Here is a 21,308-nt window from a genome sequence, read left to right on the forward strand (position 1 = left end):
GACTAGAACAAAGTTGCTGCTTCTGATGAGTAGTTTCTTACTCAAAACCTATCCTTCGAGCCTTCAGGGAAAGATAATGACTAGCGATTATCTAGGACAGCGTGGCTCCCAGGCTTGGTGTGGTTTGGTCATGCTGGAGGCAGGGCACAAGCCAAGAAATAAGCGTCTTCATGGGAAGACACAGTGTTCCTTATTTAGTTCTTTCCTGTCCTCCTGGCCCACTACGGACACAGGGAAGCTTATGTCGTTTTAGAGAACCAGTAGAAGTTGGAAGGGTGGCACGTATCTCAACATTTTTCTGTATTCTGGCTTCTTCATCACTAGTGAAGTTGTTTTAACTTTACCTTAAGTGGAAAACAAACTAGGAATCTGATAAGTCTATAAGGTCCCTCTAAAATACTTCAAAACAAAACAAAAACTTGTACAGAAAACTAGAAAGGATGATAGTACATAGGGAGTGGGTAATTATTTTCACGAACTGTGTATAAAGAGGAGCTGGTTTCATTACTCCTCTCTTTTGTCGTCACTGGAAGGAGGAAATGAAGGGATCCCATCTCTCTCCACTGGGAGAAAGAGAGGGTTTTCCTAAGAGACTTTAACTATGGACTAGTACCCCATTGAAGGAGCTTTTGTTGGACTCTGTGTCCTCTAAGAGGATGGGGGTAAGAATAAATTGGCAAGGGGCGCCTGGGTGGCTCAGATGGTTAAGCGTCTGCCTTCGGTTCGGGTCGTGGTCCCAGGGTCCTGGGATTGAGCCCCATGTTCAGCTCCTGGCTCAGCAGGGAGCCTGCTTCTGCCTCTACCCCTCCCCTTGCTCGTGCTTTCTCTCTCTGTATCTCTGTGTCTCAAATGAATAAATAAAATCTTAAAAAAAAAAGAATAAAGTGGCGATTGTCCCCTTGCAGATCACTGTTCTGCAGCTCTCTGCACTCTTGAAGCAAGCAGATTCCAGCAAAAGGAAGTTGACTCTGACCCGCCTGGCTTCTGCCCCTGTCCCTTTTACTGTGTTGAGCCTCACTGGGAATCCCTGCAAGGAGGACTACCTGGCCGTGTGTGGGCTGAAGGTAATAATCTGATCCAGGTTTGATTACTTTGCGCTACAGATCCTGATCCTCTTCTTTCCTCTGTTCTCAGCGCCGCTTTCTCGTTCTCACCGTTAAGATTAAAACCTAAAAGCCTTTGGAATATAAAAGAAATCTTTCTCTGAATTTCTCCCAGCTCTTGCAGATCTTTCTTGTATTGGAAACGATTTTTGTGTGTTCTCGGAACCTGAGTGTATTACTGGACAGTGTGAATACTATCTGAAGGCAGGGAATGTCAGGGAAGACTTGCGAGAGGTGAAATGAGTCATTCTACTTCCCGCCATCTTTTAACCAGTCTGTTCCTTAAACCCTGTCCAGGATTGCCACGTGTTGACCTTCAGTAGTTCAGGCTCTGTTTCGGATCACTTGGTGCTGCACCCACAGTTGGCAACGGGCAACTTCATCATCAAAGCGGTGTGGTTACCTGGTTCACAGACCGAGTTAGCGATTGTCACTGCAGACTTTGTCAAGGTACAGTTCCTGCTCTTGGATGATGTGGTCCTAGAAATGTTTTGTTTTTAAATCCAGAATGTCTGATCTCCATTATGTGCTAGTTCTCCCAGAAATTAAAAGTAAGCAATCCTAATTTTGTCGCCTTTTGTTATGGTGCTGAGCTAGAGCTTTCTGTGTGTAGGCAATATGACGTTGTTTCTGGTTCTCCCCCTGTTTCTGGGTTCTTCCCCCAAGCGCATGGGTTTTCCTGTACTTGTCACAGAATATGTAGATGCATATCTCTCCCCTAGTCATTCCTTGAGGGAGAGTTAAAAGATAACTCATCTTGGGGCGCCTGGGTGGCTCAGATGGTTAAGCGTCTGCCTTCGGCTCAGGTCATGATCTCAGGGTCCTGGGATCAAGCCCCGCATCGGGCTCCCTGCTTGGCGGGGAGCCTGCTTCTCCCTTTCCCTCTCCTGCTCCCCCTGCTTGTGCTCCCTCGCTCTCTCTGTCAAATAAATAAATAAAATCTTTAAAAAAAAAAAAAGATAACTCATCTTTGTATGCTCTGTGCCTGATACTTGCAGACGCTTGTTGGAGGGAGAATGAATACCCATTACTCACCAATGGCAGGTCTTTGGATTCGCCAGATTGATTTGGGGGTGAGACTGAACTAGATCTCCCTTCCTTCTGTCCTGCAGATTTATGACCTGTCTGTTGATGCCTTGAGCCCGACCTTCTACTTTCTCCTGCCAAGCTCGAAGATAAGAGATGTTACCTTCCTCTTCAACGAGGAGGGAAAGAACATCATTGTTATAATGTCTTCAGCTGGTTATATCTACACCCAGCTCATGGAAGAGGCCAGCAGTGCCCAGCAGGGACCCTTCTATGTCACTAATGTGCTGGAAATCAACCATGAGGACCTGAAGGTTTGGGAAGGTGTTGCTTTCTCCTCTTCCAGATGGATTAGCCTAGTAGCTCCTCTATTGTTTTTCTTTTTTCTTTGGTCTCTGACTTTTTCCCTATTAGCAGAAACTCTTGTACTTTAGGACCAAACTGATGCACTGTGAAGTTCCTTGACTCTGATGGTATTTCTAAGATTTACCCGCACGACTTAGATTATGAGAGCCCACAGTCATGATTTAAAACTAATTACCTGCAAAACTGGCTGCTGGTCCCGAAGACAACACGCGAGGTTAATGCAAGTGTTGTATCTTTGCCCCGACAGGACAGTAACAGCCAGGTGGCTGGTGGCGGTGTGTCCGTCTACTACTCCCATGTGCTGCAGATGTTGTTCTTCAGCTATTGTCAAGGCAAATCATTTGCAGCCACCGTCAGCAGGACAACTCTGGAAGTGTTGCAGCTCTTCTCCATCAACATCAAAAGGTGGGAAGGAGTGCTTCACGCTGAGCTTCCACGGTGCCCGTGTTCAGTGGGAGACTCCTCTGGCCCAGTACTGGCGTCTGTTAGGAATCTGGTGAAGCTTACTTTGCCCTGGTGGGCCTCTCCCTTTTATAGGCAAGAGGTGCCCAGTGTTGGTAGGTTGGTTGTCTGCATGGTTTGTCCTCCATGGTGCAGACCCCGAGCTGTAGGAGGTAGTTTGGGGACCACTGTCACTCAGAAGGAAGAAGCTGTAGTCAAGGCAGCACACCTGACTTTAGGGTGATAACTGAGTTTTGAGGAGGGAGCGTAAGTTGCTCCTAGACACTCATGCGGCCAAAGTGCCCTTTAAGTTTCCCTGCTGGGGTAGTTGATCAGAACACAGCATGGTATCAGCAGTGGGGGCGTGGTCGGGGGTGAGGGGGGCAGTAGAGGCTTTCATCCGGTGTCTGGATAGTAGAGGTGTGAGTGAGGTGGTGAGTGTTAATTTAGGGAGCTAGGGAGAAGAGGCTTAGGCTGCTTTCCTGTCTTTCCTGTCTGCCATTGAAGAGCCATAAAAGTGCTGTAGGCACTGTTTCTCTGGCCTTTGTGTTGTGAAATGTTACCTGGTTGGAGATGAAATCAAATGGGGTATCATTCACGCAGAACTTGATGTGCTTGGAGATGCTTGATAGGACCAGGGATCATGAGCCTTAGGCAGCTCCATGCAGTGGATGACTTCTAGGCACATTGGGCCACCTCTTCCCTCAGACACTGGGAGCTAGCAGAGGAGATTTCTAAACCAGGACTCCTGTCGGGGGGCACAGAGTGGTTATGTGAGAGTACATGCGTGGCTCAGAATAGAGCTGAGACTCGTAGGTAATTCAAGTCCCTGGGCACATAAATTGCTCTGGGAGTCAGGTATTTGGTCAGTATGGCCTTTAAGTCAAGAAAAGGATGACTAGGTGGCGACTGACACCCTGACTGTGGCCAGTTTTGTTGTCTGCAGTTCCAATGGTGGCAGTAAGACGTCTCCTGCCCTTTGCCAGTGGTCCGAGGTGATGAACCACCCTGGCTTGGTGTGCTGTGTCCAGCAGACTACAGGTGTGCCACTGGTAGTGATGGTCAAACCAGACACTTTCCTTATCCAAGAGATTAAGACTCTGCCTGCCAAAGCAAAGGTCAGTGCCAGATGCTCCCATCACTTGGCTGTGAACCTGGTCTGATTCTGTATTTCTGCATTTGTATATTGTGTCCCTTCCCCGGCCCTTTCAGTAGAAAAGGCTTATCAAAGATGTTTTCTCCTAGATGCCTTTTCTCTGTCGCTCGTCTGCACCCCCTTACCTTCTTTCTATAGATTCTGATCTCTAGTTGTGGGACCTGACACCCTCCTTTGTCTCCTCTGCCAGATCCAAGACATGGTTGCCATTCGGCACACGGCCTGCAACGAGCAGCAGCGGACCACGATGATCCTGCTCTGTGAGGACGGCAGCCTGCGCATTTACATGGCCAACGTGGAGAACACCTCCTACTGGCTCCAGCCATCCCTACAGCCCAGCAGTGTCATCAGTATAATGAAGCCTGTTCGGAAGCGCAAGACAGCCACCATCAGTAAGGCCCCTCCTCAAAAGATGGTGGGGGAGCGGGGATGGCAGTCTTCTAGACAAGACTCGGAACAGATGGTGATAAACGTCTGTGAAGAAATGGTGACTCTCCCACTTGCCTGTTTCTTAAAGGTAGAGATAGGTGCCGTGAATTTCCCCAAAGCAATGTCATGTTTCCTGAGGCCAACAGTGTTCTTGTGGCTTTTAGAGACCTGACGTACAAATGGCAAGCACTCATTGGCTCTCCACTTGAGGTCAGCAGTTCTTAGGTGCCCAGGAAAGAATGATCTCATGGATTTTGTTGGAGAGATTTTTCTCTGGGTTTGGGGAACATGGCTTAACTGATGTGAAGTCTAACATGGAACCAGTGGACGATAGATTGTTTCCACTGGTCAGTTTCCCACCAAGTAGTGAAGAACCCATCGTAGATTCTGAGCTGGGAGTCTTGCTCCTCACTGATAGAGGACTCTTCAGGGTGTGGAGGCTTGAATTTGGGAATGGAGTGACTCTGGCTAAGCAGAGACCTTTGCAGGGGTCATCCCGTGACAGATTTGTTTTAGAATCCATGTTTGAGGTAACGATGCAGCTCATCCTCCTGTAAAGAAGTTTCTGTTGTTCACTTTATTTATTTAAAAGACTTTATTTATTTGAGAGAGAGGGAGAGAGCATGAGCAAGAGAGGGAAGAGCAGACTCCCCGCTGAGCAGGGGGCCCAGCATGGGGCCTGATCCCAGGAACCCGGGATCGTGACTTGAGCCAAAGGCAGACACTTAACTGACTGAGCCACCCAGGTGCCTCTGAGTTGTTTACTTTCAATAAACCAGCCGTGAGGGAACCTGTTGTTACTAACTGTATTCAATACCACGCCTGAGTTCTTTGTCCCGCTGGGTCGAGTTGTGGTTAGGGATGATGACTGTTGGACTGTGGGCCACATGCAGGCATCACGCTGATACAGACTTTGACATCCCGGTTGTCCGGAAGAGGTTAGAGCGTCGGAGTGCAGAATCAGTCGGGAGGGGCTTTCCCAGGGGGGTGGGTGCAGAGGTGGGGTGACATGCTTACTGATGCTCTGTGTCCGCTGCTCCTGTTCCCCACAGCAACCCGCACATCTAGCCAGGTGACCTTCCCCATTGACTTCTTTGAACACAACCAGCAGCTGACGGATGTGGAGTTTGGTGGGAATGACCTCCTGCAAGTCTACAATGCGCAGCAGATAAAGCACCGGCTGAATTCCACTGGCATGTACGTGGCCAACACCAAGGTGAGGACCGTGCTGGGCTGGGCACCGTACCTGGGTAGAAGGACTCCTGAACAGTGTGGTTTGAAAACACCTCTTCTCTTAGAATGCAGGTGTGAAATATTATACTTACAGTCACTAATCCTTGGATTCTATTTAAGCGGTCCCTGGAGTTAATGGCTATTCTAAACTTCCACACAGAAGGGCTTCTGTTCCAACATTAGCAGCAGGAGGTGGTTAGTGATAGGGAGAAAGTAGCTTGAAACTGGACACTGTCCCATTCCTTGCCTCTCTTTTCTTGTCCTTGGAAGTAAGCAAATCATTACCAAAGAGTTAGGAGGGTAAAGGACTTCTCTGGGATCACGCACTTTGGCGCCAGCAGACAAAGGGTTTTAAGTTTGCCCCAAAGAACTTGTGTTCATTGTCTGACTTGGACCTTATCTCCCTCCAGCCTGGTGGCTTCACCATCGAGATTAGCAACAACAACAGCACTATGGTGATGACAGGCATGCGGATCCAGATCGGGACCCAGGCCATTGAACGGGCCCCGTCCTACATTGAGATTTTCGGCAGGACCATGCAGCTTAACTTGAGTCGCTCCCGCTGGTTTGACTTCCCCTTCACCAGAGAGGAAGCCCTGCAGGCCGACAAGAAACTGAACCTCTTCAGTGAGTCGCCAGCCCCTGGCATGGCGTGCCCTTCTCACTTCTGTGTGGCGCTTCGGTATTCTGGGAACCTTCTGCTCTCTGCTGCTCAGTGGTCTCTGCCACCCTGAAGCTCTGAGCTTCACTGGAGATGGGCAGGAGAGGGGTGTGCCGAAGAACAGGAGGGGTGAAGACAGGGCAGACCCTGCCTCCACGTCCACTTCTGTGGGGCAGGCTCAGCCTTGCTGGTGTGGTTGCCTACGTCAGTGGGCAGGGAGGAGGCAGGCTCAGCGCGTGAGAGCAGCAGGTGTTCTGAAAGCACAGATGAGGGCCTCGGTCACAGGCCGCCGAGAGACGGTTGTGTAGCAGCGCCTGGCCTTGCCGAGCTGTCGAATTCTTTAAACCCTCAGAAAACAACTCCCTGAGCCTTTCACGAGCCTGGCGTATTTCTCTACCATTTACTGGCCGCCTGTCTGATGCTCTTGCTTCTAGAAATAGCTGCTGTTAGACTGAATGATGATGGTCTGTGTTTTGAACAAAGGGGGTGCTTAGAGCTCCCTAGGGGGTGGAGCTTGTGGGATGCAGTGCCCCGAGAGCACCAGAGGGGTCCTGCCGTGGTGCTCAGAGGCTCTTCTGAGAGCTGGCCTTCCTAGGCCTTTGGTCAGTGGGACTGCTTCACATGCAGTCAGCATCTCCACAGGGTCCAAGTGCTGTTCGAGTCTCAGGAGACAAAGTTTCTCCGTGACAAAAATCGGTGGGATTTGCTACTTTGCCCTCTTTAGTCTGCTCTTCGCTTTGGTGGTGGTCACGTTCGCCCTGTAGAGAATGTGCTTCCTAGAGCTTCTCTTACTTGTTGCAGTTGGGGCCTCGGTGGATCCGGCTGGTGTCACCATGATCGACGCTGTGAAAATTTACGGCAAGACGAAAGAGCAGTTTGGCTGGCCCGACGAGCCCCCGGAAGAGTTCCCTTCTGCCTCTGTCAGCAACATCTGCCCTTCCAACCTGAACCAGAGCAATGGCACTGGAGACAGCGACTCCGGGGCCCCTGCCACCACCAGTGGAACAGTCCTGGAGAGGTACCAGCGCCGGTGGGGGTTGGCTCCCGTCCTTGCCATTTTCCCCTCTCCCGGCACAACCTGTCCTGAGAGAGTCAGCTTCTCAAAATTGCCCCAAGTGTAGCCTGTGAGTTTCAGGTTGTCCCCCAGCTGCCCGACTGCCTGTGTCTCCTTAGTACGCAGACAGAGCCTGGCAGCGTGCTCCAAGCCATGGGATTCTAGTCTGCCTGGGGGCTTCTGTGCCTTCTCTTAATGCTCAGGCGTCCTTTGGAGGAGCCAGAGGCTGTGGAGTAGGAGATGCTTAAGCCAGCATTAGAAATTTGGGTCCAGTCTTGTTGAGATTAGAGGGGAGAATCTTCCCGTTCCTTCTGATGTCATCATCTTCTCTTTCTCTGCAGCGGCCTCTTAGGTGGTAATGGCGCTGCTGGCCAGACACTGGCTGCTGCACGTGCAGCGGAGGTCAGAGCCTCCCCGGGCTCCCCCCCAGGGGCCTTCTGAAGCGTCGCGCTTGGCTTCTTTGTGCTAGGCGGCTGCTGGTTTGCCGCGGTAGATAAGGCGACTCATGATGTAAGACGCTGAGTTTCTTACATCGTAAGTCAGAAGAATAGCCTGGCTTGAAGTCACTGCCTCCCACCAGCAGCCTTCCCCCTCCCTTCTCTCTCTCTCTCTCTTTCTTTTTTTCCCCCTCCCCTATTCTTATATTGTTTGCTTAGGATGTGTTTCTAGGTTTCTCTGAGCTTCACATTTTTTTCCTTTTTTTTTTTTTCCCTTCGCTTCTCCCCCAAGTTCTGAAACTGAGTCCCTAACCAAGCTGGACCGGTTAGTATGCCCTCTTTCTTTTCTCTGCACGGGTGAGTGTGTGTCAGAGAGCCGTGTAACCAATGGTGTGGCTTTGCTGCGGAAGAGTCCTCCTGCTCCTTTCTGTTCTGGTCCTTGCATGGCTGCAGAGCTATCCCGTGTAAGAGTGGAGTATGTGGAGGGTTGTACGTGCACACTTGGTGGTGGCAGCTCCAGAACCTCCCAGCTCGCTCTTCTGTACCCTGTCCCTCTCCACTTCCTCTCCACAGTGGGTGAGAAGGGGGCGGCCGTGGGCAGTGGGATGACGGGGAAATCCTAGCATCTGACAAGCCAGCAGAGAGCGTGTTCATCCAACTTCGTTTTATGCCTCAGGCCCCTCTTCCCTCCCTCTTTGTTGCCTTCCGCTACCCCTTGACCTTTTTCTGTCCAGCTACCTCCTCCATACCTTTCCCTCTGTGCCGGGAGCCTCGGCATCAGGATGTTGGTCTTTTTACCATACCACAGTAAACTCATAGGAGTAAGCCCTGAGGAGCATGTTGCTAGGTGCCTTTCAACAGCTGGGTTTCCGGTTCCTTTCCCAGGAGAAAGTGGCTCAGTTTTCTAAAGATGCTCTGTTGTACCCCGTGAATGTTGGCAGTTGGCATGCTCCTGAAAACACAGTTTGTTCTCTCCCCATACTTAGGGATTCACAGGAAGTGCCTTTGTGCATTTTCTTGGAGATGTAAGTAAAAGAGAATGCGTACCTTCCCAGTATAAGAAGATGGCTTTAACCTTTCCGTTTGTGTATCCTTTTGTCTCCTGATCTATGGGCACCTGAGCTTTGGGTCCCATTGCATCAAGACTGTTAAGCCCCTCTCAGTGATCCCTGCCACAGGCAGCAGAAGGAAGCACACTTATCTGCTTTGAGGAAGAAAAGCCCTGTCTTTCAGTTACGGATTATGAACGTGGCCTCAGGTTGATCTCCAAGTGGGAGCCAGGTTTCTTCTGGCCTGTAACACAAGGAAACGTTATGCATGGTGCCTGTGGCAGGTCTTATTGTGCTTTGATTTTGTATTTGGCATTCATTAGCTGTCCCCAAGGTCCCCCTGACTATAGTTCGCACAGGCTCAAGCACAACCAGAGAGAAGGGTGGTGGTTGTACTCAAGCCAGCTTTTCTGTCTCCCTAGGCTGGTTGTGAGTTCTTTAGAAGCCCTGGAAAGCTGCTTTGCTGTTGGCCCAATCATCGAGAAGGCAAGTGACTTTTTCAAAGTGCATGGGAGCTTTCTGAAGAGGCAGGAAGTCAGTGGAGTTGTCAGAGGCCCGAGGCCTTGCAGCTAAAGAATATTTATAGCATAATCTTGATTTGCAAAGAAGCTCCGGAGAAGTCTCTAGCTTAAGGCCTCCTGTCCTACTTTTGGGGGATCCATTGTGAGAGTGTTTCATAGGTTAGGACGAGTGCTGGCAAAAAGAACACTGTTCCAGGAGTCGTAAACTGGGACTCGATTCCTGCTCTTGTATTGTGGGAGGACTGTAATTTCTGAAATTCTTCATTTTGCTCTTAGCAGTCCACATTGCATAACCTGGCGCTGGTGGTCTAGAAAAGAGGAAAGGGGAAGGGCAGAGTGTACACAGTTGGTTCTGCACGGATTTGGTGGGGTCAGCGATAACCTTGCTGTCTTCCGCATCAGGAGAGAAACAAGAACGCAGCTCAGGAGCTGGCCACTCTGCTGCTGTCCCTGCCAGCACCTGGCAGCGTTCAGCAGCAGTCCAAGAGCCTTCTGGCCAGCTTGCACACCAGCCGCTCAGCCTATCACAGCCATAAGGTAATCGCTCCCTCCCTGGATGCCTTCTGTAGAAGCGCAAGTTTTGGTACTGATGGGGAATCAGGCCAGTTGGCCTTGCAAACGGAAAGCGAGGAGCACACAGTAAAGTCGTTGAGATGAGACCCACACTGTCTAAAGTCTCTCCTGAGAAATGAACGACTCCCCTCAAAACTGGGGATAAGCCGACTAACGGGCCCCTGGTTTGCATTGATTTTTTTGTCACTAGTAGGATCAGCAAGGTCTAAGAGAAAACTGGGTGGCTTCTCTGGAAGAGCGTGGGCAGGGGAATCACGGAGATCCTTCCTTCAGCTGTGGCACAGCCCTCACTTAGAAGCCCTGGAAAGCGAGGTGTCCTCGCTTGTGAGGAAATTGCTGAATGGCTGTTGGAGAGATTCTGAGGGGGAAATCTGGGGCCAGGGGAGGGGGCGCAGGGAGTGGGGGGGCGGTCTCACCTATAACTGAAAGTGGTGGCCGAAGGCAGTAGGTTGGGCCAGTTGCTGTAGATGGGAGAGGTGACTGGTGAGTTCCACGAGGAAGAAACAGCAGCCCAGGCGCCTCGGTGAGCTTTTGTGCCTCCAGCCCAGAAGCTTGAGAAATGCAAGTTTAACCTGCCGAACCTCTCGAGGAATGGCAAGTTTAGAAACAGACTCTTTGGGCGGTAGGAACTTGCAGAGAAACGGCTCTTCTGCTCTAGCAAAGTCATCTGGGATGTTGCAGTTCTGGAGAATTGGGCGGTTCCAAATTTTCCTATCGTACTTCGACACTTAATGACTTTCGAATTTTGTGCCTTTAATGTTTCATGATTTAAGAAGTTTACCTTTACTGGACTGCTTTGAACACTTGTTCCAGGTAGTTGGCTGTAGTTAACCTGTTCTCCTGAGAGGAGGTAGCCATCCTGATGACCTGCTAGCTGTCCTCTCCTCTTTGCTCTAGTGTCCAACCAGCCCTTGCTTTTGGTTCATCCTCTGCGATCCTTTTGTTACAGGATCAGGCCTTGCTGAGCAAAGCTGTGCAGTGTCTCAACACATCCAGCAAAGAAGGCAAGGATTTGGACCCTGAGGTCTTCCAGAGGCTGGTGATTACAGCTCGCTCCATTGCCATCATGCGCCCTAACAACCTTGTCCACTTTACGGAGTCCAAGCTGCCCCCGATGGAAACAGGTGAACTTGGCCTTTGTGGTCGTGGTCCTGAAATCTGCTTGATACATCTTTTATACCCTTTCACCCTCTTCTTGTTGTCTCTGGCCTCCGCCTGACTGCATTCTCTGAGCTGGCTTTTACTCTTTGTCTCCGTACCTTGTAGGGCTTTTGACGTTTAGATTGTACCATTTAAGCAAATACTCTTTCCAGTGCTTACCCTTTGGAAAATCTTGAGTTTATTTAGTGCTCTGGATGTCAGATGTAATCTGTCTCTGAAGTAACTACCTCCTTAGGATCTTCAGGGCAAAGCTAAGCTTGGGCCCTGGTTGCTTTAAAGTAATAGGATCAATTCTTGCTTTCATGCTATTCTTTTGCCAGTGTTTTATTAACATGTGCAGTGGGCTTTCCAGAGCTTCATTCTGTTTTCTCTTCTCTCCTCACGTTGGCTGGGTACCTAACTTGTTTTGCCTTATTGAATACAGCTTATTGATGCCTTTACGGTTTTGTTAATTACATGCTCCCATTTGCTGTCATTGTCTGGTTCCTTCTCCTAATATTCTTATCCAGGAATCATGCCAGAAAATCTCAGATGTTCCCTAGTTTTTAGAAGTTGAGCAGTTGGACCTGAAATCTCTGAGTCTGCTGTAAAGATCCTGAATGCTCCCCTTTCTACTTAATTCTAACATACAATGTTTTTTGTGATATTCCTTTCCCAGACTGTTTTTTTCCTAGATGTGCCTGCTGGAGTCTAGGGATAGTTGGCATATTGATTGGGGCCCCACTTGAAACTCCCTCCCCAGGCAAGCTTCCTTGACCTGAGTTAACCTTAAAACAAATTAAATTCCATGTCAGATTTACCATCGTTAATCATTTTCTTTCTCCTGTTCTATTAGAAGGAGTAGATGAGGGGAGAGAACCTCAGAAGCAGCTGGAAGGAGACTGCTGTAGTTTCATCACCCAGCTGGTGAACCACTTCTGGAAACTCCACGCGTCCAAACCCAAGAATGCCTTCTTGGCACCTGCCTGCCTGCCAGGTATCATATTTAAAGGGATACTTGAAGCCCGATCTAAGTTCTGTCTTTGAACAGGTTAAACCCTTATCCTTTAGCTTCATCATCCATCTCTTCCAGAATTGATGGAAGATCAGTGCATTCTTCCAGATACAGGAGTTTAGCAGTGTGGCAAAGAAGTGGGATTTTCTTGTACTGTAGCTCCTCCTGTGGGGTTGAATATTTCACAGAAAGAGGCATTTTTGTGTTTCTGTGTATCCTTGGTGGTAGTTATAATTGTTTTAAAAGTGTTTTGAAAGCTTGGGCAAAGCCACTTCAGAAGGTAAAAGTGAAGCATCACCTTGAGAATTGTTTTATTTCTAAGCTACTCCTGTGTTTGGCATCTGACTTCGCACTATCCAAAGTTTAAGTAGTAAGGTATAAGGATCCAAATAGCAACCTAGGGAAGTAGAGTGAGCCCTGGTGCTCATTTGTGTTTGCAGGTTGCTTGAGCAGTCAACCTAAAAGGAAGGTCAGAGGCCAAGTTTATCATCACCTAAGGTTTGGGGACTGTGGGGAACAAGTACAATCTGCTCAGCTCTTCACACTTTTCTGCCCCGTCTTTTGATATCCAAGAGCAGACAACTCCTTATTTCTGTGATGCAGGATATCTGCAAAGGCTTTTGAGACAGTTTGGGAGATGAGGAGACTGTTAATAAAGCAAATCACGAATAATGCTGATAACCTACGTTCTGTATGTGTGTTTTGTTCATCTGTTTTGCTGGGTGTGTGTGCTTGTCATTTTTTTGTTGGTTTGACCTTTATGTGGGGATAAGGATTTGCACTTTTGTTTTAGATTCTCAAGTAGCTAGAAGTTTTCCTACCATCTTTTCCTCCCCTGTAGGCCTGACTCATATTGAAGCTACCGTCAATGCCCTGGTAGACATCATTCATGGCTACTGTACGTGTGAGCTGGACTGTATTAATACAGCATCCAAGATCTACATGCAGATGCTACTGTGTCCTGTATGTATTACTCCAACCCCAGATAATCTTGTATTGGTCTGGGAGTGTCTAGAAATTTTTTTTAAAAACAAGTTTGTTAAATTAATGAAATACAATAGACTTTTTTTTTTAAAGCTTTTATTTATGTATTTATTTGGCAGAGAGAGAGAGAGAACACAGTGAGAGAGGGAACACAAGCAGGGGGAGTGGGAGAGGGAGAAGCAGGCTTCCCTCTGAGCGGGGAGCCTGATGCGGGGCTCGATCCCAGAACCCTGGGATCATGACCTGCGCCGAAGGCAGATGCTTAACGACTGAGCCACCCAGGTGCCCCGAAATACAATAGACTTTTAAAGGAAGGTTGTGGGAAGTAAGACTTTTGAATGTCAGTAAAATCTTTATGATCTCACTCATTCCATGCAAGGGAAAGGTTTGAAATGGAGATGGATTTTGTTTTTTTTGTTTAGCGCTAAATCCCCAGGGGAATGTACTGGTGGTTGCTACATAGTTAGTGCTAAATTAGTGTTACTTAAATGAGTGTGTGAATGAACATCAACAAGATCTATTTTCAGTGACTGTGTCGTAGAAGCTTAGCGTTAGAAGTACTGATTTTAGCCCATAGCTAAGATGAGCCTGCTTTCTGACGAAAAGCCAAAATCCATTTGTAGAGAGCCAGTGTGACTTCAGGAGCAAATGATCTGCCAGTCCATTACCAGGAACTGAGATTCAGGGATGTGGGGAATGGGTCTTACCTACACCATGTCAGGAAATGGGATTAACACTGAACTTGGTCAGCAAGGTTGCAAGTGAGAATAGATAGATTGGTCCTTCGCATCTGTGTCAGTGATTGACGAAAAAAGAATGTCCTTTATAGACAGTTTCATGAATAATCTAAAACCTAAGCATGCTGGTTGTTTTTTTTCCCCCCCCTAACCTCAGGATCCTGCTGTGAGCTTCTCTTGTAAACAAGCTCTAATTCGAGTCCTAAGGCCCAGGAACAAGCGGAGACATGTGACCTTGCCCTCCTCCCCTCGAAGCAACACTCCAATGGGTAATGTGAGGTCTGGGTTTAGGCTTGTCTGGGTGGGGTCGGGGAGAGGGAGGTGTAGCCTTAGGGGGTATTGCTCATGTGGACCAAGGTCCTGGAAACTTTTATGTATCCATTGTTTTATCCTACCTTATTCCGTAAAAAATTTAAGGTGGCACTTAAAAATGCATATGGTAAGTAGAATTAAAAAAAATAAAATTGAGACCATAGGAAAATAAAGGTATTATAATAAAAGCAAGCCAAGGGTGCAGAAAATGTCTTTTTTTTTTTTTTTAAGATTTATTTATTTTAGAGTGCACACACGTGTGTGGGTGCGTGTGCATGAGCAGGGAGAGGGGCAGGAGGAGAGGAAGAGAGAGAATCTCAAGCAGATTCTCCAGCTGAGCACGGAGCCTGATGCAGGACTCCATCTCACGACCCTGGGATCATGACCTGAGCCGAAATCAAAAGAGTTGGACGCTTAACCGACTGAGCCACCCAGGCGCCCCGAGTGCATAAAATTTGTCATGCAATTCTTAATGTGTCTTGCATTATTGCTAAGTGAGGATCTTCTGTTTGACTGAAAGGATCCCAAGAGCTTATAGCAAAAATAAGAACAGTCACAAAAATCACATGACCACAGACAAAAAACAGCCATTTTTCCTGACATAAAAAACTCTTTGTTAAGGGTCCACTTTGCTGCCCAAGGGGTAGTAGCCCCAGTGGACTTAACCTACAGTCAGTTTGATAGCACATATCACAAGAGATTTCCCTCCTGATATACTTGCACACAAGTCAAGGGCATAACACTGAACATTTTAGTAAAAGCAGTTTTACAAAGTATCTGAATGTCAGCATTATTATGTAACTCTCTGGTTACTTAGTTTGGCTCTGGTTGAAATTTCCAAGGCAAGTCACTTAACATAATTTTTAATTTTCCATTAGCCATGTTATAAAGAGCAAAGAGAAATACATCTGGTATATAAAAAATATCATTTTAAGTGTAGTCAGTATGAAAAATGAGAAATTTTCCCTTTTTTTAAATAAAGATTTTATTTATTTGAGAGAGAGAGTGAGTGAGAGAGCGAGCATACGAGCAGGGGCAAGAGGGAGAGAGAAGCAGGCTCCTTTGCCGAGGAAGGAGCCCGATGTGGGGCTCGATCCCAGGACCCGGGGATCATGACCTGAGCTGAAGGCAGATGCTTAACCGACTGAGCCACTCAGGTGCCCCAAGAAATCTTCCTCTCTGAAAATTTTTTTTGCAGTTTTCAGAATCTAGGGTAGTTTACACTAAAACCACATCTCCGCTTGGACTAGCCACATGTGGCTGGGGCTTCCTTACGGTACAGTTGCAGGTCTAGTGGAATGTGTGCAACTTGGTGATCTTCAGATAATCTTCCCTGAATATCATTAATTGACGTAAGCCTGAGTTAGGCAACAATGTGTGCCTTTTTTCTGTGGCAAGAAACTAGAGTACAGGGAGTTGATGTTTCCATTTCAGGCCACGGTCTCATGCTTTCATGCTTTTCACAACCGCACAACCCAGTGAGTGGTGAGGGCTCCACCCTCTTCTGACAATTAAGAGTCTAACCCTGACTTCTCCTTTATTAGAAGGGCTTCACACTTAAACACAGAAGCCAGCCTGGGCAGGACCTGTAGTGGTGTCCTTAAGTTTCCATTCGATGGTTTTACATTTCAGTTCTGGTTCTTCTCATAAGGGAAAACAACTAAACTGACCCAGTTATTTTGGACAGGAGCGAAATGATACTCCAAGCTGCTATGACATCACAGATAAACATCTCCAGTGTATTATTTTCCCGGTCTTGCCCAAGGTCTCCTGGCAGTTGGTGGGAGCTCATGGGGCCTACTGGTCTTATATTTCTCTGCCCTTGGAAATCTCTTGGGAATCCAAGGTTTTTTTTGTTTGTTTGTTTCGTTTTTTTGTTTTTTTGTTTTTGTTTTTGTCATGTCATCTGCTGGGAAAGTGTTTTCCTAAGGGGGCAAGCTGTCACTGCCAACCCCGTCTTGCCAGATTCCGCTAGGTCCAGGAAGTGGGAGGATAAGGCTTCCCTCTAAAGCACAGGGCTCTCACTGGTAGCTTGTCTTGGGTTTATGTTGCCTTGTGACTTACCACACCACATGCTGAGGGAGGAAAGAATAGGCACCTTCAGGTGACTGGGGTTTCTCTGACTCAGGAGACAAGGATGATGATGACGATGATGACGCAGACGAGAAAATGCAGTCATCAGGGATTCCGAATGGTGGTCACATCCGTCAGGAAAGCCAGGAACAGAGTGAGGTGGACCATGGAGATTTTGAGATGGTGGTGAGTCTCTGGCAGCAGCAGAGGGGAGAAAGAGTTTCACAACTCCCCTCCGGCTCTCATTCTGTGGACTTGAAAAAGCTGCCATTTACCATGGGACACTGACAGAGCTTTCTCTCTGCAGTCTGAGTCGATGGTGCTGGAGACAGCCGAAAATGTCAACAATGGCAACCCCTCTCCCCTGGAGGCCCTGCTGGCAGGCGCAGAGGGCTTCCCCCCCATGCTGGACATCCCGCCTGATGCAGATGACGAGACCATGGTTGAACTAGCCATTGCCCTGAGCCTGCAGCAGGACCAGCAAGGTAGAAGGCAATGCCAGGAACAGAGCCGCCCGGTGGCCTTGCACAGCAGAGAGGGTTTGGCAGTTACTGATACCCAGCTGACTTAGCTTGTCCCCAGATTTGGGGAGAGGTTGATCTGGGCGAGAGCTGTTCAGAGACACAGGTGGAGAGTGAGAGGGGACGTGCTGGGACTTGCCGTCTGGGAGCCCATCTCCTCATTTCCGCTAGTTTGGTCTTTGGGGTTCTTTCCTCCCAAATCCGTTAGATTCCTCCAGCCTGTGTCCTGCCTGAGTTGAAGGAAGCCTTCCACCGTGTCTGTAACCAAACTTGGTGGGTAGACAGTGGTGGCTGTTGATTAACTTCCTCTAGGCCAGAGGGGGTCACACGCTGGTGAGTTTAGACTCCCGAGGGCAGCAGGTGGCCAAAGCAGTGCTGTGGATGGGGTCTGGAGGGAATGCTGTGCTCACTCTCCACTTGTTTCCCAGGCAGCAGCAGCAGTGCCCTGGGCCTGCAGAGCCTGGGGCTATCCGGCCAGGCACCCAGCTCTTCCTCTCTGGACGCAGGAACCCTCTCTGACACCACAGCATCAGGTAACTGTCCACGGCAAGGAGCACGGCTCAGGGCCCCAGGACCCTCTGGCCTTGTTTCTAGTGCTGTGAGAGTGGAACGGGCAGCTGCTTTGACAGGCCATTCTGGACTTCCTGCTTCTGCCTTTGCTTTAGAAATGCGGGCGCGGAGGGCACAGTGCTGCAGCTCGGCAAAGGCGCTCATGGCTCTGCTTCCTTCCACTTTGCATGCTGCCTGGCTCCTGCTGGTTCCCAGGGAGAGGCCGAGAGAGCGGCTTGCAGGGTGGTCAGCTGTAGGGCTGCAGTGACAGCTTTCAGGGCTCTCCACCAGAGTCCGGACGTTTTAGACATCAGGAGCAGGGAGACAAGAAGTAGAGAGAGCTCATGCCATGTACTGTTTTCTCTTCATTTACAAATAAAAGTGAAGCTGCAAGAAGCCGAGTCCTGCTTCAGGTCAGCGTGGCTCACTGTCAGGGCTGTGAGCTTGGGAGGTAGGGGTGTGTGGACACTTAAAATTCATAGGAACTCTTTAGACCTCTTTTGTCTTTACGCTCAATCTCTGCTGATCTGATAAAGGAAAAAAAATGTCCTGAGTAGAGAGTTGGACTAAATAGAGAAGGAGGGAACACCTGAATAATCCCCCGGAAAATCAAGTCCTGAGGAATGGAAGGGTTGATTTAGAGTTTTCCCGAGTGCTGCTTCCCTGTATTTCTTTCTTCCTTTCTTCCCTTTCTTTCTCTTCTCTTGGGAGCGTTACCCTGGGTAGAAGAGAAAGGGAGACATAGGCTGTCCCCTCTCATCTGCTGCCATGCGTGTCGCTTTTCTCAGTTCTCGTTAGCTGCGGTCTCCTCAGGCTTGGAGGTGGCTGTCGTGCTGGGCTGATTGTGTTCCTCTTGTGCTCTGTGGCTGTCTTGGCTTTCCTCCCCCATGTATCTCATCCAGCATTGTCCTCCTGTCTCAGCTCAGCCCTGATCCTGGATGCTGTGGCTGTCTCTGGGGGATTTCCTTGCTTCATTCTTAGCGTCTGAGGAGGAGGATGAGGAGGGGTGAAATTTCCCCATGAGCTCCCCTCTGGACCACCTGAGCAAACCAACCAACCAACAAACCAAGGTTGATTCAAGAGCTCATGATAAGTGGTTTCCTAACATAAGCACAAATTAACTGATTGCAAAACAAGTCTCATTAAAATTCAGAGTCCCGTGCTTTGAATGGTAATGGGTAGTTTCTGATCTCAGCAGGTGTCAGTAACACCTAGACAATGGTGGCCGTGAGGCATTCTAGCTAGAAAACTGAGCGTCCACATCATAGATTCTCGTTGGATCTCTGCGCTGTCTACTTGCACTATAGCGTAGCGGCAAAGGAAATGCCCAGCGCACTGGGGTTTCCCTCTGTCTCAGTATCGTTTGCAACTCACCGTGTATAGTGTTTGTTCCTGTTGGTGATGAACCAGCAAAGCAAATCTTTCCCTTTTTCCTTCGATGACAGGATATATAAACTGCACTGTGTCCTCTGCGCTATGTGGTCTGATGCTGTCGCCCCCAGGAGGGGTTTTTACCTGTAACAGCTCTCGTTACTCTCTCAGCTCCAGCCTCGGACGACGAGGGCAGCACGGCAGCAACTGACGGCTCCACCCTTCGGACCTCCCCTGCCGACCATGGTGGTAGCGTGGGCTCGGAGAGCGGGGGAAGCGCCGTGGACTCGGTGGCTGGCGAGCACAGTGGTAATATGGCTGGGGTCCTGATCTCCTTGGGCCGGGGCGGGAGCGCACTAGGAATCTCTGCCTGGCTCCTGGGATTGGTGTCAGCAAAGGGAATTTTTGAGGGCTCACTGAACATCTGGTGGAATTCATTTGACCTCAACACCGGAGTTTCAAATGTTTAGTGATAAGAGCTTAGGCACAACGGTGGTTAGTGTTGGAACATCTTACAGGCAGTTTTTAATTGTGTCTCACTGGAGGAAAGCAAGGATGTGCATTATCCCAAATCAGGAGTAATCTAAAATAGTTATGGTATGACCTTGAAGTCCATCATACTGTGGCTTTTGTCCCCTCTGTTGGGGGAAGCTGTGTTGGGCAATCTTTCTTTTTTTTTTTCCTAAAGATTATTTATTTGACAGACACAGAGAGAGCACAAGTAGGCAGAGCAGTAGGCAGAGGGAGAGGGAGAAGCAGGCTCTCGCTGAGCAGGGAGCCTGACTCAGGGCTTGATCCCAGGACCCTGGGATCGTGACCTGAGCTGAAGGCAGAGGTTTAACCGACTGAGCCACCCAGGCGCCCCAGGCAATCTTTCTGTTAACATAGCGGGCCACCATCACAGTCTGCTGGCTGATGGCAGTGGGGCTGTGGAATGAGGAGGCATGCCATTTTGGTTTGACCTTGTAAACCAGCCTGTGGTTAAAAATTAGATCAGAAAATATTTTACGGAAGGTGTTGAGTAGCTGATAATTCCTAGAGTTCCATCATGTACATTTCCCTTGGGTTAGGAGATGGAAATTTATCAGCAGCAGAGATAGTTCTTGTAGGTGGATCTTACATACCGTAGAAGGATGAGTAGCTGCCCTCAGAGTCTTACATAGTGCTCTGGGGTCAAAATCTTGAATTCAGTCCTTATTTATTCTCTTCTTCACACAGAAGAAAAAATTCTCTGAAGCTAACAGTCGTCCCTGAACTATTGCTGACTTCAGAGTGCATTGGATTCTGTCATGCTTGGGGATTTGATTTATACTTTTTTTTAACCATTTCCCTTCAGTATCCGGCCGGAGCAGTGCTTACGGTGATGCCACAGTGGAGGGGCACCCAGCTGGACCAGGAAGTGTCAGCTCAAGCACTGGCGCCATCAGCACCACCACCGGACACCAGGAGGGAGATGGCTCCGAGGGAGAAGGAGAAGGGGAAGGGGAAGGAGATGTCCACGCTAGCAACAGGTTAGGACTGGGTCATTTGCAGTCAAGAGGTTATGGGAGAGTATTTCAGGAATAAGGTGATGGATCAGTTGCAGGAGGTAGAGTGATGATAATAGTGTTTTTTTTTTTTTTTTAATATACAGGTTAATAAACTCAGGAAACGGTTCAAGATCTTAGGAAGCATTCTAGATCTGTATTCTTCGTCCTGATTAGAACTATATCAAGTTAACTGCAGAGAGAATAGAATGTGGTTTTTCTCTTAAGGCCCCCCCAATATTCTCTTAGTCACTGTAAAGTGATTGTCGTGAAAATGTGTATTCTCCTGCTCAGATCTTTCTTGTTTCGTCATTACCCATAAACCCACTTCATAGCATTCTTGTTACAAGTGGCACTGTTCTAGGCTCACCGGTGATTAGCTATTACATATATGCTAGAAATGGCTCCTTGTTCAGTACGTTTACAAGGTAACAGAGAATTAAGACAAGAGCAAATACATATCTATGTCTGGAGATACCAGTGGTAGGGCATTTGGCAAATTGAAAGTAACCTATAAAATCCTAATCCATCCCCTTCAAGAAGTTCTGGTGGTTGCTACTGGATTGGTGGGGCACACATAGTCTTAACGGAGAGGGGAGACTAGAGAAATATATTTGTGATCTAATGTTTGTTAAATTTGTTGAGGCCCAAGATTATCACGTTAGTGCAGTGCAGAAATCATCAACAAGCATTTTGGACTCAATGATTTCTATCCAAATAAAAGGTCACTGAAGCTGTCATTCATGAGACATTTTCAGAGGACATCAGGGAGTGTCTCCCATACTCCGTTTCCTGCTGTTTCAACTTCATTTCTTGGAACATCTCTTGGATGAGGGGGAACCTCTGGCTCCAATAAGTGATGATATTTTGTTGGAATCTGTTTTTTTTTTTTTTTTTTTTAAAGATTTTTTATTTATTTATTTGAGAGAGAATGAGAGACAGAGAGCACGAGAGGGAAGAGGGTCAGAGGGAGAAGCAGACCCCCTGCTGAGCAGGGAGCCCGATGTGGGACTCGATCCCGGGACTCCAGG

General features: G+C 48.4%; 1 protein-coding gene across 8 annotated transcripts in view; it reads left to right on the forward strand.

Annotated features, from left to right (window-relative positions):
* Nucleotides 1-21,308, forward strand: part of UBR4 (ubiquitin protein ligase E3 component n-recognin 4) — a 131,611-nt gene that overhangs the window by 49,118 nt on the left and 61,185 nt on the right. The window contains exons 41-62 of one of the 8 annotated variants that reach the window (XM_036115527.2): nt 906-1,064; nt 1,401-1,553; nt 2,216-2,443; nt 2,743-2,900; nt 3,883-4,054; nt 4,283-4,484; nt 5,574-5,737; nt 6,165-6,381; nt 7,217-7,433; nt 8,199-8,231; nt 9,378-9,441; nt 9,879-10,013; nt 10,999-11,173; nt 11,869-11,952; nt 12,046-12,186; nt 13,046-13,167; nt 14,083-14,194; nt 16,366-16,496; nt 16,618-16,795; nt 17,260-17,364; nt 18,905-19,060; nt 20,088-20,262. In XM_036115527.2, the coding sequence (XP_035971420.1) occupies nt 906-1,064; nt 1,401-1,553; nt 2,216-2,443; nt 2,743-2,900; nt 3,883-4,054; nt 4,283-4,484; nt 5,574-5,737; nt 6,165-6,381; nt 7,217-7,433; nt 8,199-8,231; nt 9,378-9,441; nt 9,879-10,013; nt 10,999-11,173; nt 11,869-11,952; nt 12,046-12,186; nt 13,046-13,167; nt 14,083-14,194; nt 16,366-16,496; nt 16,618-16,795; nt 17,260-17,364; nt 18,905-19,060; nt 20,088-20,262 (3,281 nt within the window). The remainder of the gene's footprint in view (nt 1-905; nt 1,065-1,400; nt 1,554-2,215; nt 2,444-2,742; nt 2,901-3,882; nt 4,055-4,282; nt 4,485-5,573; nt 5,738-6,164; nt 6,382-7,216; nt 7,434-8,198; nt 8,232-9,377; nt 9,442-9,878; nt 10,014-10,998; nt 11,174-11,868; nt 11,953-12,045; nt 12,187-13,045; nt 13,168-14,082; nt 14,195-16,365; nt 16,497-16,617; nt 16,796-17,259; nt 17,365-18,904; nt 19,061-20,087; nt 20,263-21,308) is intronic. The other 7 variants (XM_036115528.2, XM_036115529.2, XM_036115535.2 and 4 more) reach the window with 7 other exon arrangements.

The sequence above is a fragment of the Halichoerus grypus genome, chromosome 5 (genome assembly GCF_964656455.1).
Source record: "Halichoerus grypus chromosome 5, mHalGry1.hap1.1, whole genome shotgun sequence".
NCBI classification, from domain to species: domain Eukaryota; kingdom Metazoa; phylum Chordata; class Mammalia; order Carnivora; family Phocidae; genus Halichoerus; species Halichoerus grypus.